Source organism: Nematostella vectensis, chromosome 1 (genome assembly GCF_932526225.1).
Source record: "Nematostella vectensis chromosome 1, jaNemVect1.1, whole genome shotgun sequence".
Taxonomy (NCBI): Eukaryota; Metazoa; Cnidaria; class Anthozoa; order Actiniaria; family Edwardsiidae; genus Nematostella; species Nematostella vectensis.
Genome location: NC_064034.1, coordinates 12,604,083 through 12,622,389, shown reverse-complemented (window position 1 = coordinate 12,622,389; position 18,307 = coordinate 12,604,083). Strand labels below are relative to the sequence as shown.

Sequence of the window (18,307 nt, the reverse complement as noted above, 5' to 3'; positions counted from 1 at the left end):
AGCAAGCAGCAAAGTTATTCATTCACCGGCTACCGAACACTTTACTGTGTGTCGAAATGGCTGCAAAAATGTCACAGATCTCTGTTATCCTCTTTCTTTTGGCTTTTACTTTACAGAGGGCTAAAAGTTCAGGTATGTCTTTAGGTTTTGTTTGGGTAGGAAGCTCTACGCCCGAGTATATTGGGGGACTTTTTGTGTTCGTTATACTACATTTGGTAGTTGTAAGTATTTTCATTCAGTGTTGTCTTCTGCCGCGTTGAAATTCAAACCGCCTAGAAATTCCACCAAAAACGGCGTTTTGCCATTTTGCTGTACTGTACTAGTAGATAAAATCCTTTTTTTTATTTCAGCAAATATTGGTAATACCTATATAGATTTAATGTTGAAAGTCAATGGAATATATTTTTTATGAATATTTCAGCGAGAGACAACTCCTCGCTTTCTCCAAGCCGACCCTCAACACACCCACACGCGCGAAAAGGGCGATATGTGAAAGCCGTACTGTTTTCTGATTACTCCCTTTTCCATATAGAACTTGTTTTAAACGACTACTGAAGTTCGTTGATGTTTTTGGTCTCGTATAATGACAATGAGTGTGTTGTGGTTCTGAACTCTTCTGTTTGGGTTGCTAGGATTTCCGTGTACATCTACCCAATTCACCTGCAAAAATGAGCGTTGTATCCAGAAAGCCTGGCGTTGTGACGACCAAGACGACTGTGGAGATCATTCGGACGAAGATGGATGCCGTAAGTAGCTTGTTTTCATAGCTCCGTCCCAGAGATAAACTGAGACAGCGCACAGCCAAATTCAAAGATTCTTCGCAAGGTGCGACCTAACATTCTTGCTGTGAAAGTTTACATTTTCATGAGCGGCGAAGGACTATTCTTTCACAGATATATCTATTCTTTGGATAAAATATGACTGGTACTGTTCTGATTATGGAGCAGTTCATCTAAGGCATCTAGAGAAATTAAAAGAACGTCGAGTTCAAACTAGATCGTCTCGCATCGATAACTACGAGTTGTAAACTACTTGTCAACTGGAAAGACTACAATTAGAGTGGGACAGACTATATATTAAAATGTCCGTTTCCTCACAGGAAAATGTTTTTTTTCTGCTTTAGCCTTCGAAGTTTCGAAACAAAAAGCTATCTCTTTCAAAATGAGTAGTGTACGGATTGTATGTATAAACGAAGATTGTAAATTGTGTACTCAACGTCTCGAGGGAAAACCACGCGCCAAAAATGATTTATTTCTACTCTTTTAAAAGTCCCCTTAATAAGACCAGTTGGAATACCAAACTCGTAACTACCGATAAAATACTCCAACCTCATCTTTGACATTTATTGTTGACCACCAGCAAATTTTGCCGGGTTTTTGTTTTGTTTGTGTTTTGATTGAGTTCGTTGAAACCGGCTCGTGGGCGGCTGGTAGGCGTGTCAATTTGGCGTACTGTGATTGGTGGAGAGTGAACACACCATACAGGCTCATTACCATATTACTATGGCCTTAACTGCCAAATAGTAAATGCGTCGCTTTTACTACGCAGAGTAAAATCACTCAAACTTTTGAATGGTATTTTGAAATTTTTAACTGCGAAATTCTTTTTTTAATCTTATTTACTATTAATATCGAAGAATAAGTTACTAATTTACTATATTCATATTATTCGGTTGTTTTGTATGGAACAAAATGGAAGAAGCTTTGTTTATGTTTTTTAACTGACGTTCGCTCCTTCAATTTAATAGTTCTTTAGCGATTCCATAGGCGAAAGAAGACTTTTATTCAGATAAATTTTAATGTTATACCTTTCCGAAACCTATTTATTATGTTTCGTCAAAGTTGCTTTTTTGAGAAAATGAAACATTCTTCGTTGAAATTCAACAAATAACATTCATATTTGCGCTGTGATAAAATATTCTCGTTACAGATTATATGCTCTCTCAAAAACCGACCTAGTGTGTAGAACACACTAGTTAACTCCAAATTCCAAATCAAGCACTATATTTTCTATCTTCGGTTGCGTGTCTCAGATAAACCTCTGGAAACGCAAGATTATTTTTTAATGCATGCAATTTTGATAGATTAAAATATTCCTATCACGTATCGAATTCCTATTTTTGTATGGTTCACCAATGGTGTGTCATTGATATATTGCAAGGCTTATAATACACCAGGCAGACGGACTATATCTGATATTTTCGTTTGCGATATACGTGTGCATTGCAAACTCTGCAGATAACCTGTGATAACCTGAGATGTATAGCGTTATAGGCCAATCTAGAATTGAAAACGGAACCAAAAACAGATACAACAGAAAACGACATCAAGCATATTTGTATGAGCTAAGGTAAATTTAAAAGCGGGTGTGTTCAAATGTTCACAAAAAAATAATTGCATTTGTTGATACCGAGAAATAACGCATTTTTTCAGACTTTGTTTTAGTCGTTCCTGAAGTTCACACTAAATCTAGCTGCGCTCTAAACAAAGAAATAATCGCTTGCCAGAGACTATGTAATCCTTTCAGTGTTCTAATAGATCCTTCGAGCGTTTGTTAGGATTTAATACTTACAGCGGGCTATAGTTTAAAGAAATGTAAGCAAAGCCAATTATATAGATTAGTCTAGCAACGATTCATGACCTCATCGAATAAATAACTGCAGAAAGTCATTTTAAAGAAAACACCACAGTTAAAATGAAAACAAATAAGACATACTTTTAGTACATATAAATATGCAACAGGCTGAAAGATTCCGATATACAAAGCGCATTTGATGATCATGAGATAAAACGAGTCTAGTTCCCTGCGGGCAAACCATTTTAGGCCAAGAAAAAAAATATAAAAACATGTTTATCGTCCATATAACATCAAAATATGGAGCATGCGGCCCTTTTTAGTTATTACTTTTTTTATTTATTTGTTCTCCTTCGTTTATCAAAGATTTGTACGAATATTGATGCGGCCCCGAAAAAGGATGCGGGCGGGGACGATAAACATGTCTTTTTTTACTTGGCCTTATCATTGTGGTGCTTACTTTCAGCTATGTATGCAAAAATGAGCAAAACAGCAAAGATATTTACCTTTCTTTGCTTAGGGCGATATAAAGCAATGGCAGAATGTATCAGCATTTTCCTATATGCAAGATTCCGATTTGTGTAAATGCATGCAAGATGGTATCTCGAGGCACAATCAACTGTTCGATTCCGATAAAGCGCATGGTTGATTATTGTCATGAAGGAATTATACTATATACCTGCTTTCTACTTTAGGACATATACAAATATATACATATACAAAATAATCGCCACCAAAAACAAATTCATTGTCATGTTCCCTCGAACGCTTAAAACTTTAAGGTTTTAGACTTGAATTCTGCCCCTCGCCCCACAGGTCCCCCAAGCTAATATGTTGTATTTTACGTGTCTCATTCACTGTAAATATATAGTGCATTACAATAAAAAAAATTGGGACGAAAAATATAATAAAATACCTTCAAACTTTTCTAACCAGTTTGTGGAGTTGTTATTTAAATCTCAGTGAAGTTTCAATCCATTTGGGGCAATATTTAGCGATTGAAGTTCCCCCATACTAAGAGAAGAGAAAGGTTGTGTTGAATTTCAACACAAAAAACATGTAGCTTATAAATAAGATTAAATGCAATTTAACTCGACAAATGAAGCTGTTTGTTTATTTCTCTTCCTCGAAATCGACGAAGTTCACGAGAGAATATTCGTAGTTGGTTGTTGCTTTTTGCGGGAAGGGGGATGTAGACGGGCTGTTTTGTCACGACCGTTGAAATATCCATCCCATGGGTTCGCGTCAAGCATACCTGATTCGGCAAGGCGGGTGAAGAATGGCGTTTTAGGTACGCAAAGAGTTGATCAACTGGATTCATAATTTCTGTGTGGCAGTGTAAAGCATCTGTATAATATTGTTTGCATGTATTTTGGCGAAATTTCGAATATCCACTTTTCTAGAAGCGATTTTCTACCGCCCGTTTTGCCGATCGGCATCATTAGAGCCCAAATGGATTGAAACTTCACAAGGATTTAAATAACAACTCCACAAACTGGTTAGAAAAGTTTGAAGGTATCCTATTATATTTTTCGTCCCAATTTTTTTTTTATTGTAACCCACCATATTTTTACAGTGAATGAGACACGTAAAATACAACATATTAGCTTGGGGGACCTGTGCTCGCCCCTAAAAAAGATGATACAGGTTTGATGACGCGCAATTCCAAAACTGCCAATTTTCGAAAATCTACAATTACATTAGTAGAACATGCCCCGTGTTATCATCCCTGGTTGATTTTGTGGTTCTTCTCGACATTAGCTGCCAAGACATGTAACCCAGTAACCGACCACACATGTAGAAATGGCCGGTGTGTGCTCAAAGAATGGGTTTGTGATGGAATGGACGACTGTGGCGACAGCAGTGACGAAGACAACTGCCGTAAGTGATCGTAATACGCTCTCCTTTCAATTGCATTACGCCTTCCTCGAATTTGTCAAAGAAAGAAAAAAAATGAACGTCTCACATTCTTCGATCTCGCCCCACAGCCACTCGACCACCGTATACCTGCCCGCCTTCGGACTTCACTTGTGCTAACAGCCAGTGTGTGCCGAACTCGTTCAGATGCGATGGGGAAAACGACTGCGGAGACAGAAGTGACGAGAGTGGTTGCAGTGAGTTTTCCTTATTCACTTATTCCTGATAGAAACACAATATTTTTGTTGCCAACGAGGGTATAGGAGAACTCCATGGGTATGCAAAGTATTTACATTTACTCACTCTTCTGCCTTTAGAGCCGACGACTACGTGTTCCGCTAATGAGTTCCGGTGTGATGATGGTCGTTGTATAACGTCGACATTTAGGTGTGACCGAGAGTTCGACTGCACTGACAGGAGTGATGAACGAGGGTGTGGTGAGTATAGATTCAGAGTCACTGCCCCAATCAAGGAGGTCGTTTTTTTCTCACGTTTGTTACTCTTTCTGTAGTTAACAAGACCTGCGCTCCATACGAGTTCACTTGCGCGTTCAGTGGCCGGTGCATCCCTGGGCGCTTCCGCTGCGACCATCGCAGCGACTGTCTAGACGGCTCAGATGAGCAAAATTGTCAAAATGGTGAGTTTAACGCAACACTTCAAGACCACTCCTTGAGCTGGAATCCAAGAGGGAAACAAGAAACGGTTTGTATTAGTTTAAGGTATCTGAGTGAAAATGAATGAAATAGGAATTACTCGAAATTTGTTCAGCCTTTTACTGCACCATCCCTCTAGTATAAGGCAAAAACGACGTCAACATAACAAATGCGGAGAACTCCATTTAGTATTACTTTGGGTTGTTAATCTAGTTTTCTGTGCCGCCTTTCAGTAACTCGCCCCACTCCCCCACCGGTGAAGTGCCGCAAAAACGAGCGCATGTGTGCGGATGGTAACGGTTGTGTTCACAGGCGGTGGATTTGTGACGGCGAGCGTGACTGCCTGGATGGTAGCGACGAAGCTGGATGCGGTGAGTGACAATGTCCCCAATGGTGGAGGGTGGGGGTGTGTGGAAACAGCTTTCTGCTAGATCCGGGGAGAACCCGACGTAGGATTTACCTAGCCTATCATAAAAATGGCCCGCTTCATACTCTATCAATCAAACCTTACTTCAAAAAAGCCGGTGTGTTGCTCAGAGGCCAACAAAATTTCCAGTTAGCATAAACCATCAAAGCGCACGGGTAAAGCCAGTAAAAAAAAACAATCGGAAGAAGCGGAAATGCGAAAATTTTGCTAAGAAACTTTCATTCTAGTGCAAAAGGACACTGACCCTGATAAATGATAGGTTTAAATCGTCGTCCGCATCTTTGCTAAAGCTAATGTTTACTCTCTGTTGACAGGTACAATTGGCTGTTCCAGTGATGAGTTTACGTGTACAAATCAAAAGTGCATCCCTCTTCCCCAAAAATGTGACGGTACTGATAACTGTGGCGACGGCAGCGACGAGAAAATGTGTCGTAAGTATCTCTTCTGTCGCTACGCGTCGTGTACTTTATGTGGATATCGAGCTGACAAGCTCAACAGGATATATATAAAAAAATAAAGTTCTTTTAGCGCATGAAATGGCGTGCGGAGATTTGTGCGCATGAACATTTAAACTTTATAGAGTTCCTTTACTGATTCAGAAAATTTTAACTGCTTATTCATAACTACTTATTTCAATAACTGCACATTCTACAAGTCTGCTATTGATAAACTCTCCTTTAATCCTGAGGATTGTAACCGAATTGGATAAAAATGCAACTAGCGTGTATGGATAATAATTCAAGAGATAAACCATGCATATGGATACTGTGCTAACGCTAACAATGAAGTCATTGCTAATTCCGAACTCTAATCTACTAACAATAACCATCACCAAACTCTATTTTCTGTCTCCTCTTTTTAATTTTTTTTATCCTCTCTTCTATTGCTCCGACTGACCTCTCTTTTCACCAACCCTTGTTACTATAGCAACTCCATCGGTTCCACCTCAGCCTGACATTCCGTACCAGCCTGTTAGCGGAGACAATAGTAAGTACGAAAGGGGGCGCCGCCTTGTGCCGTGGAACCACCGTGTATTAAACGCGCGATAAAACGATAAATGACCCTAAACTGTGCAAGCAAATAAAATAAATACACACTAGTTTTTAACGATTGATTTTGTTTTTTTTATCATGAATAAAAGTTAAACGTTTTTTCCCCCTCATATTTACTGTCGAATTCGTTGTATCGCGACCCGCGTTTTCAAAACACGATTTGTTTTGGTTTTCTGTTCCGTCAGTAAAATCATTCTGAGCCAATCAGAGTCTCGCTTTGTGCACTTCTTTGGCTATCCTCTGGACGAAAACCAGACAGTGTCGCAACAAAAAGCCAGGCAACTGCACTAGGCGAGAGGTGGCAAGAATCTGATTGGCTTAGAATAATTTGACTGGCGGAACAAAAAATCCCAAAAGACAAATACAAATCGATGTTTTGAAGATGCGGCGTCGCGATACAACGGATTCGACAGTAAATGCTTAAAATCGTCCATTTTCAGTTGTTATTGAATGGTAGCAGACAGTCTAAGAATTACATAATGTTTTTCGTCTCTTTCTAGCTACCCAACCGGGCCAGGTGTGCCCGCGAGACCACTTCCGTTGTGGCAGCAGTACCATTTGCATCGCTAACAGCAAAGTGTGTGACGCTACGCCGCACTGCCCGCATGGCGAGGACGAGAGGAACTGCGGTAAGTGTAAGAAGAGGATAATAAGAAGTTTTGTAGACGTTTATTCAACGGTGAAACGAGCCATGAAGTCTTGCACAATCTGAATGAGGGTCCTGGGTCACGTTCTAAGCACGTGCTCTGTCACGCAACTTGTCACATCTTCCCTCTTTTAACAGTAACGCTAATGGTTGGTTAAAACAACATTATAATAATCAAAGGGTAAAAATCGAAATTTTACAACTAAAATCATACGATGGATTATTACTAAAGTTCAGTGTCCTAACAGTTTCAATGTTATTTTGGCACATAGTCTTTGAGCCATGCAGGAGGCTTCACCTCCCGCCGAGGCCTTGTTATAGCCTGTGAAGAATCTGGTGGCAGGGCAACCTGGCTGGGTTGCTGCTGAGCATCATCGGGTTCTGGTGATTCCAGAACATCAGGTACTTGGCTGTTTGTTTCTCCAGTGCTGATCAACTGTCGGCGGTTTCGTCGGTAGGTGGTACCTTCAGTCTCGACGTTGTAGCTCCTAGGCCCGGCTTGACCTAAACACGTACCAGGCGTCCACGTGTCTTGTCCTGGTAGCTTCATGCGCACAGTTTCGCCGACAGCGATGGGCTCCAGGGGCTTGCTGTGCTTATCGTAATAAAACTTCTGGCGTTGCTTGGTACCTATCAACTTCCTGGTGTCCTCTTCAGTGTTGTAGCTAGGCTGTAGTAGGGAACCAGCCACAGGGAGAAGTGTTTTGCATCGACGTCCGAAAAGGCGCTGGGCCGGGCTAGTTCCGATTCCAGCAGTCGGAGTATTCCGCCAGTCGAGAAGTGCTTGGAATTCTGACCCCCCGGATGTCTTGCATTTTTTAAACAGCCTCTTTACTGTCTGTACAGCATTTTCCGCTTTCCCATTTGCTTGGGCATATCTTGGGGATGACGTCTTGTGTTCGAACATCCAGGTCTTGGCGAATACACTAAACTCCGCTGATGCGAACTGCGGTCCATTGTCGGTTATAAGGGTGTCTGGGATGCCAAACCTGGCAAATATTGCCTTCAGCTCCTTTATTATTGCTCGTGACGTCACTGTGTTAAGCCGGGCCACTTCTATGTAGTTGCTGAAGTAGTCACTGACCACTAGCAGTGTTCGGTTGTCGAGCTCACAGAGGTCAGCTGAGACCTTTCCCCAAGGTCGAGCGACAAACTCATGTTGGAGAATTGGCTCCTTTCGTTGGCCACTGCGATGAGTCAAACATACTTCGCATTTTGTGATGTACTCCTTCAACTCGACAGTCATCCGCGGCCAGAAAAACGTGTCTCTTGCTCGTCTTATGCAGCCTTCTATACCGATGTGGGATGAGTGTGTCTTTTCCATAAGCTCCTTCCTCAGGGCTCTAGGAACCACCAACTGTTGGCCTTTAAAGATGAGTTCTTCTTGGACAGTTAGCTCGTCTCGAATATCAAAGTAAGGATGCACGCACTCCGGCAGGTCTGTTTTGCTCTCTGGCCAACCTCTCTTTATAACCTCTCGAAGGTTTTGTTGCACCGCATCATCTACTGCTGCATTTTTGAGTTGCTGCCAAGTCTCTTCTCTCACTGGCATCCATGATCGATGGTCAATCTCCTCCAGCTCCCTGGTAAACTCCCAGGCGTTGACTTCGGGTAAGTAAGCTCTGCTTAGGGTGTCAGCCAAGTAAAGATCTTTGCCTTTCTTGTACTTCACATTGAGACTGTAACTCTGCAGACTCAGCAGCATTCGTTGTAGGCGTTTCGGAGCAGTCGCCAGAGGTTTGATGAAGATTGGTTCCAAAGGCTTGTGATCAGTCTCGATGTTGACGACTTCGCGGCCGTAGACGTACGTATGGAAACGGTCACACGCAAAGACAATCGCGAGCAGCTCCTTCTCAATCTGTGCATAACGCGTCTCAGCGGGCGTGAGTGCACGTGATGCGTAGGCTACTGGTTGGCCATTCTGTAGTAATGCGGCACCCAATCCGCTCTGCGACGCATCGCACTGAAGTGTAATCTCCTCGTCTAGGTTGTAGTACCGCAATACTGGAGTGACTGTAACGGCATCCTTTAGCTTTTCAAACGCAGACTGTTGCGCATCATCCCAGATGAACTGCACGTCGCTCTGTGTGAGATCCCTCAGCGGCTTTGTGATGTCTGACAGCTGGGGCAGGAACTTTGCAAGGTATTGGGCTAGGCCTAACAGACGCTGTACCCCAAGCTTGTCGGTCGGTGAGGGCATGTCCACAATTGCTCGCACTTTAGCAGGGTCGACTTTAAGTCCCTTGTCAGTTGCTATGTGGCCAATGAAGAGTAACTCTGATTTCCTAAGTCTCATCTTGTCGGGATTCAGGTGTATGTCCCGTTGATCACAACGGTTTAGGAATGCCAGGAGGTTCCTGTCGTGATCCGCCGTTGCCTCCTCGTAGCTCTCGCCATAGCCCACTACCAGGAAATCATCAGCAACAACTTCGGTTCCAGTCAGACCTTCGGCAAATTCATGCATCTTTCTTTGAAACACTTCTGGTGCTGAGGAGATCCCGAAAGGCATTCTCTTCCATCGGTATCGGCCAAACGGTGTATGGAAAGTTGTTAGATAGGTCGACTCTTCCTCTAGCTGGACGTGCCAGAAACCGTTGCGGACATCCAACAACGTGAACACCTTGGCACCGTGTAATCGTGTTGCAACCTCTTCTATGGTTGGTAGGGGATAGTTTTCCCTCTGGATGGCTTTGTTGAGATCCTTTGGGTCTAGGCATATTCGCAGTTTTCCATCTTTCTTGGGAACTACTACCATAGAGCTGATCCACGAGGTGGGTGTGGTCACCGGTGCTATTATCTCTTTGTCCACTAGATCATTCAAGGTTTTCTTGAGCTGGGGTCTTAGGGCTACTGCAACTCTACGTGGTGCGTGTTGTACTGGTTGAGCGTTTGTGTCTAGTCTGATGGTGTATTCTCCATCAAGTTTGCCAACCCCGTCACTGAACACTGCTGGGAACTTAGCCAATATTTCTTCTCTTGTTAGTGCAGCTCCTGGTTTGGGGTCAACGGTGAACACTGTCGCTCCATCTGTCTGCGGTTTGTGAAACTGGTCTTTGTCATTGTACTGTATAATGTTCATGCCAAGGCATGCCTTACGCCCCAGAATCGGGCGGATTTCATGGCTGTCAACAAGGCGACAATCCAGCTGGCACGATACATGGTTTCTCCACACTCTAATGGTGACATGCCCGACGACTTTGATCTTTGATCCCCCATACGCCACTAAGGACGTTTGCACGGGTTTCACTTTTACTAGCTTGTGGTCGTTACACGCCTGCTTGTATATGTGCACTGGCAACACATTGCATTGTGCACCAGTATCAGGTTGGAAACGGATGAAACTTCCAGACTCTGATTGAAATGTGACCAGCTGCGAATCATCCAACCAGACGGCCAATACTTCCTCCGTTTGATATGTCTCCTCAGGATACATATCTGTTTCTTCGACTTCGGTAGCCTTGACTTCCTGTTTGCATCTATTGGCAAAGTGATTTTTCGCTCCGCACTTCCGGCAGTCCTTTCCTCGTGCGGGACACGATTCCTGATTTGCCATATGTTGGTATCCACAATTGTCACATTGTTTGCCTTGACCTCGTTGCTTTCGCCGATAATTTTTGATGTTGGGTTTCTTCGACTCGAATTTACTCACGGCATTGACGTCTGTCTCAGATGTATCTTTGACTATTTTCATCTGAGCAAGCATACTCTCAGCCGCTCGGCAAATTTCATCTGTTTTCGCTAGTGTTAATTTGGACTCGCGTAACAACCTTTCTCTGACCTTCGTGTCATGTATTCCAAATAACAACCGATCTCGAAGTATTTCGTCTGGCGTAATCGTATCAAACTCGCAGGACTCGGCCAATTTTCTCAGCGCTGTTCTATAGTGCTCGTAGGACTCTCCAGGCTCTTGCATTCGCTGGTTGAAACGGAATCTTTCGAACGGCACGTTCTTTCTTGGTTGACAGTACTCGGCGAATTTCTTTATGACAGGCTCTATCTTGTCTGTCTCTCCTTCGGTCAGGGTAAATGTCGAGTAGACTTCTCTCGCCTCTTCACCGATAACTGTTAGCAACGTAGCTACTTGTACGGCTTCAGTTTTCTCGTTCAACCCAGTCGCCAACGAGTAGTTTTTCCAAGCGAGCACAAATCGCTTCCATTTGTCAGCAGCATTGCTATTGTGTATCTCCAGCGGCGCCGGCGGCGGTAAGACATATCCTGAGGCCATAGTTAACCGCAGCCACCATGTAAGAAGAGGATAATAAGAAGTTTTGTAGACGTTTATTCAACGGTGAAACGAGCCATGAAGTCTTGCACAATCTGAATGAGGGTCCTGGGTCACGTTCTAAGCACGTGCTCTGTCACGCAACTTGTCACAGTAAGCTCTCGCCTTGGGTGCCAAGGGCCTTGGGTGTGGACGAGCTGTTAGATAAGACGTACCGCGGATTTACAACTGAATTGACCCCGGGGCCCCTACAAAATCTGTCAACCATATGAAATGGTTATCAAATGCCTGCTTTTTTGCGGAATAGCTACCCGTAACATTCTTATACGGTCAATCATTGTTTTCATACCTCCAGATATAGATGAATGCAAATCGTTCAATGGTCATTGCCTGCAGCTGTGTACAAACACCAAGACGAGTTTCTATTGCTCCTGCTTTTCCGGATATGAGCTCATGGATGACAGAAAGAGCTGCAGAGGTACGATCTTTCTATCATTTCCTACCTCCAATTCTGTTCCTCTTTTTACCCACACCTGACCTGGTGATATCCCGTAAGAACAAGTTTTGTTGAAGATATTCAATTGTGATTTACATGATATTTCATTTCAGATATCAATGAGTGTGAAATCCCTGGTATGTGCAGCCAGAAATGCTACAACACCAAGGGGAGCTTCAAGTGCTCTTGTATGGAGGGCTACGTACTTGAACCCGATGGCAGGAGATGCAAGGCACTTGGTAAGAACCGGGCACTTGTCACGTTATGTAACGTTGACTATTTAGATTTTCATAAGGAAGGATTCCAAGCTCGAAATTTGGAGTTTTTTTTTCGTGAAGACGATAGATTTAGGACACAAGGTCCCTTACAAGCTAAGCTTAGCCTCCCTTCTGTCTACCAGGTCCTCGGCCCTACGTTCTCTTCACCGACCGCAACAGCATCCGCCTGATCATGACAGACGGCAAGGAGTACAAGCAGGCCGTGCAGGGTCTCAAGGATGCGCGAACTCTAGGCTTTGACGTCAAAGAAAGCATGCTGTACTGGACTGACAAGGCTGCCACGGCTATCCAAAAAGCCAAGATGGTGCCGGACACCACCATCGAGACGGTGCATGAGACAGGCCTCGTGGAACCTGCAGGGCTGGCTATCGATTGGGTGGGGCGCAAGATGTACTGGGCTGACCCTGGCGCTAATACTATTGAGGTGTCCGAGCTCGATGGAAGTAATAAGATGACTCTTATCAGCAGTGGACTGGATAAACCAAGTGCTGTGGTACTTGATCCAACTGAAGGGTAAGCCACCATGCAATGTGGACCTTAATTGAAGTTGTCTGCTTAATTGACAAATTACTAAAGTAGACAAATTACTAAAGTACTTTGGAAATAAATGAATATTTTATGACAAATACAAATTCAATAATCACTTTTTTTAAAACTTATTTGACTTTTAATTTTCTGGATTTAATTGTAACAAGCGTTTTTCTCTCTTCCTAAATCAGAATGGCCATGCTGCCATGGTCAGCCTCACCACACACTAGAACCTAAAGGTTTTATGTATTCATATTTTAGCTTTATTTACTGGACCGACTGGGGAGACCCAGCCAAGATTGAGCGTGCCAGCATGGATGGCACGGCCCGTAAGGTACTAATCAGCGGAGAGCACCTGGAGCGACCTGCCGGCTTGGCCATCGATTACTCCACCCGCAGGCTCTACTGGATCGACTCCAAACTGGATGTGATCAAACACTGCAACCTGAACGGCACAGAGGTCCGCGTGGTGATCAACACAGGCATCGATAACCCCACTGCCATTACGGTATTCGAGGATCACATCTATTGGACGGACTCTCGGAAGATCTACAAGGCAAATAAGTTTACAGGAAAGAATATGACGGTACTGGTGAACAACGCCGCGTCGCCTGAAGACGCCCATATCTATCATCCACAGAGACAGCCCACAGGTAAGACGATAAAACGATATTTGGACTTTTATACTGCTCATTAAGTTTACGTTTGAACTGCGTAGTAAAGGTTACATTATCATTTTTTCAAGAAAAGGTTTTCTCAGCTTCCAAAGCTTGAGTACGAAATATACCGCTGGAACATTCTTTTAATTCTAAACTAAAGAAAATAATGCTTTTAGATATGTGTATAGATTGAATATGCATATACGAGTATTGAAGCGGGTGAGCTTTACCACCGCGCATGGTAGATCGTGCATTCGCCAATACGAAATCAAAGATTTTTATGATTTCTCTAGTGGGCAATTTTGTTTATTGATTGTTATATCATTCACAGCATCAAGTCCTTGTGCTATCAGAAATGGTGGATGCTCTCATCTATGTCTGATCTCCTCCAACAAGAATAAGTACAGCTGCAACTGCCCAAAGGACCTTTTCCTCCAGTTGGATGGGAAAATGTGTTCCAAAAGTAAGTAATATCTTCTTTTCACTTTTCAATTTTGGCCTCCTTTTTACGGTCATTTGACTGGCATTTAAAGGTATACTCTTGTAACAAAAGAAAATTACCCTTATTCCAGTTAAACCACCAACGACTCTCCCTACTGCTCTGGCTTCTTCAACGGTTGCCACTGACACTATTGTACAAGCTAAAGTCGGCGAGCGAGTCCCAGAAAAGGTCAACCTAGGCCTGATCCTTGGCGTGGTCTTCGGGCTATGCTTCCTCATCCTCCTCACCATAATAGCTATACTATTTATCAAGAAAAAGAAACAGCCACAAAGGCTAGAGTAAGTAAAAAAAAAAAAAACCTCTATCTTTCTCGCCTTTGGGACCTCAATCGTTTTGCTGGGCATTGTTTTTGATGCAGGCTTGCTGTCTATATAATTTATCCTGTGTAAACGTGAAGGTTATGGAAATGCATGGCTATGTGTTGCTTCCATGTGTGTTTGTATCTGAAAATGAGCGGTAAAACTAGCAGTTCGATGCCATGTTCATAGTTTTAAACTAACCCAGTAATGTTAATATCTGTTGTAGAATTTTGTATAACGCTGAAAGCCAAACTGAGGTCGATAAGATGCCCAATGGAGCTGTTGTGTCCAAGAAGCCGGACATCAAGAATAGAGAACAATACAGGCAGTTTGACAACGTGAACTATAATCCTGCCGATCTTACGGAGGACCAAGAGAATAGCTCGAATCCAGATGATGAATTCGACGAGCTAAACATAGACGAAACAGTACCTGTTATATCCAATAGTGATGTAGTGTGAGAAATAAGTAGGTAAAGAATAAGTATTATAATAATGTCCCACTAAATTGAGGAGGTATAAAAATTATCGTGAGGCATCTAGATAGGTTCTAAACGACTGTGAAACAAACACTGCTTTTCGGTCAGGACGCCCGCCGTCAGTAGCCGCCACGCCGTTGTTTTCCAATCGTTCTGTCAGATCCTACCTTAGATACTATGTAGATAACGTCTTCCCCTTATACATTTTCTTTTGAGGAAATTCCAATATCTTCTCATTTTCCAAAAGAGTAGATCATTTCAAAAGATTATCTTAATGCATAGATCTATTATTAAAATTAAATCTAAAAATTATGCTAAATGCTACCGCTGCTTGTGTATATATTTCTTAGGGCGTATTATTGCAATCAGTGTCATATCAAGTTTGCGCCTTTCTTTTTCTGCTTATTGGTACAAAATCCATGTATCGTCTGATGTTAACTTTTAAGCATTTCTTTTTTTTTGCAAATGTAAGTGTAAGTGATGGGCACAGTATTACACTATTATAAAAGATTATATTATATGAATAAGTTGTAAATATGTAAGATCCGGAAATAAGTAGTTAAATTCAGCTGGCTGAAATAGTAGCTTTAATTTGCGGCATATTTATTGATAATTGAAGCATTTTCGTTGCGGATTTGCCATTTTTGGCATTTATAGTTGAGCGACTATTTGTTGACGGACAAAAATTTTGGGGTCTTTAGAGCAAGTCGTTCTTTTTGATTATATAATATACTTTACTGCTTTACACCATGTGTAGTTTGTAAGGCTAGAATGCCCGCATTATTTTTTGTATATACATAAATGAAATTATATTCTAATTCATGTGCTTAAGTATGATTAAGAATTTGTGTTATTTATTCACCAGTTGTGTCAATGAGGTTGTTGACTGGATAATTACACATCGGTCCTGTCTTAAAACAACGCGAAGTGTTCTCGAAGTATTGCATGCACTTTAAACACCATTCCCATTGGTGCAACCTGGTGCTCTAGCTATCACGCCCTTATGGCGATTTAGCGCATTGTTGAGTATTATTTAAAGTAGAGATAATTAAGTAAATATTCTTTTTATGTGGCGCTCTAGTGGTAATCATAGCTTTGAAGTGTGATTTTATTAGTATTCTAGTTTTGTATGGGTGGTGGTGGTGGTTGTGGGGGGTGGGGGAATACAAAACTGCCTATTGCTGTATTATTATTTTTTTCTTTTGGTATGCCTGATCTCATTAAGAAGCTATCTTTACCACAAGCCATGGGTAAATGTAAGAATAGAGAAGACCAAGTTGTAAATAATCAGATTATATCAAATACGCTAAGTGTTAAAAATAGGAAGTTTTCTACGTGAGGCCTGTTTCTTTTTCGACAATAAAATCAATAAAAATCCATGAATGAAAATTTGTGAGGTGCTGTTATCGCGTATTACTATGTGAATTTCCCTCAGGGAGTAATACCTAAACCGGTGGATTCCCCAAAAAGTAATACTTGACCCTGTAGATCCCCCCAGCGTGTAATACTTGACCCTGTAGATCCCCCCCATAGAGTAATACTTGACCCTGTAGATCCCCCCAGCGTGTAATACTTGACCCTGTAGATCCCCCCCATAGAGTAATACTTGACCCTGTAGATCCCCTCAGAGAGTAATACTTGACCCTGTAGATCCCCCACCCTCCCCCCCCTCAGAGAGTAATACTTGACCCTGTAGATCCCCCCAGAGAGTAATACTTGGCCTTGTAGATCCCCCCAGCGAGTAATACTTGACCCTGTAGATCCCCCCAGAGAGTAATACTTGACCCTGTAGATCCCTCAGCGAATAATACTTGGCCCTGTAGATCCCCCCAGAGAGTAATACTAGACCCTGTAGATCCCCCCCAGTGAGTAATACTTGACCCTGTAGATCCCCCAGGGAGTAATACTAGACCCTGTAGATCCCCCCAGAGAGTAATACTTGACTCTGTAGATCCCCCAGAGAGTAATACTTGACTCTGTAGATCCCCCAGCGAGTAATACTTGACCCTGTAGATCCCCCCAGAGAGTAATACTTGACCCTGTTGATCCCCCCAGAGAGTAATACTTGACCCTGTAGATCCCCCCAGAGAGTAATACTTGACCCTGTAGATCCCCCAGAGAGTAATACTTGACCCTGTAGATCCCCCCCAGTGAGTAATACTAGACCCTGTAGATCCCCCCCCCTCCCCAGTGAGTAATACTTGACCCTGTAGATACCCCAGAGGGTAATACTAGACCCTGTAGATCCCCCCAGAGAGTAATACTTGACCCTGTAGATCCCCCCAGAGAGTAATACTTGGCCCTGTAGATCCCCCACCCCCCCAGACAGTAATACTAGACCCTGTAGATCCCCCCCCCCCAGTGAGTAATACTAGACCCTGTAGATCCCCCCAGAGAGTAATACTTGACTCTGTAGATCACCCAGAGAGTAATACTTGACTCTGTAGATCCCCCCAAAGAGTAATACTTGACCCTGTAGTTCCCCCCAGAGAGTAATACTTGACCCTGTAGATCCCCCCAAAGAGTAATACTTGACTCTGTAGATCCCCCAGCGAGTAATACTTGACCCTGTAGATCCCCCCAGAGAGTAATACTTGACCCTGTAGATCCCCCCCCCAGAGAGTAATACTTGACCCTGTAGATCCCCCCAGAGAGTAATACTTGACCCTGTAGATCCCCCCAGAGAGTAATACTTGACCCTGTAGATCCCCCCCCAGAGTAATACTTGACCCTGTAGATCCCACCAGCGAGTAATACTTGACCCTGTAGATCCCCTAGAGAGTAATACTTGACCCTGTAGATCCCCCAGAGAGTAATACTTGACTCTGTAGATCCCCCAGCGAGTAATACTTGACCCTGTAGATCCCCCAGCGAGTAATACTTGACCCTGTAGATCCCCCCCAGAGAGTAATACTTGACCCTGTAGATCCCCCCAGAGAGTAATACTAGACCCTGTAGATCCCCCTAGAGAGTAATACTTGACCCTGTAGATCCCCCCCAGAGAGTAATACTTGACCCTGTAGATCCCCCCAGAGAGTAATACTAGACTCTGTAGATCCCCCCAGAGAGTAATACTTGACCCTGCAGATCCCCCCAAAGAGTAATACTTGACCCTGTAGATCCCCCAGCAAGTCATATGTAGCAGGGGATATCGGGGACTATTTCCAAAGGTTTCCGAGCGGAGAAAGACTACTTTAACACACAATTTCGACGAGATTTTGCGCTGTGTAATTATCAACACGCTCGATCGCCATTACATAACTGAACATGTCCTGACAAAGTTGCCTGACTCCGGTCCAGGCCGGCGCGAGCGCGCTACATGAACGCCTAGGACTTTTCTTAACAAGTGACCGGAAATCACGCTCTGACATGGTCCCCCCTAGTGGGAAACGGCGTCCCGACGTTTAACAGAATAAACGTTAATAATAAACAATATCTTATACGATCTCAATGTCTACTAATAATGGCTTAAATGCCAGTTCCTCGAAACCTTTTGGTTCCGACAGTCTATAAGATAAATCATCGCTGTCAGTTTTCTTGACCAAACTGGATCCTCTACCAGACGCTGCGGCTTCT

The 18,307-nt window shown here is 43.0% G+C and overlaps 1 protein-coding gene across 2 annotated transcripts; it reads left to right on the top strand.

Annotated features, from left to right (window-relative positions):
• The first annotated feature begins 8 nt into the window (after window positions 1-8).
• LOC5515952 (low-density lipoprotein receptor-related protein 4) lies at window positions 9-16,120 on the top strand. 2 transcript variants are annotated; one of them, XM_048731700.1, is made up of 17 exons: window positions 9-132; window positions 633-746; window positions 4,336-4,455; window positions 4,563-4,688; window positions 4,809-4,928; window positions 5,003-5,128; window positions 5,378-5,515; window positions 5,886-6,002; window positions 6,499-6,558; window positions 7,124-7,252; window positions 11,847-11,969; window positions 12,101-12,226; window positions 12,388-12,778; window positions 13,055-13,446; window positions 13,784-13,915; window positions 14,025-14,232; window positions 14,480-16,120. In XM_048731700.1, the coding sequence occupies exons 1-17, from the start codon at window positions 57-59 to the stop codon at window positions 14,712-14,714; spliced, it is 2,733 nt and encodes a 910-aa protein (XP_048587657.1). In that variant the 5' UTR covers window positions 9-56; the 3' UTR covers window positions 14,715-16,120. The 2 variants fall into 2 exon arrangements, with proteins under 2 accessions (XP_048587657.1, XP_048587664.1); XM_048731707.1 differs by lacking the exon at window positions 6,499-6,558.
• Window positions 16,121-18,307: the final 2,187 nt, after the last annotated feature.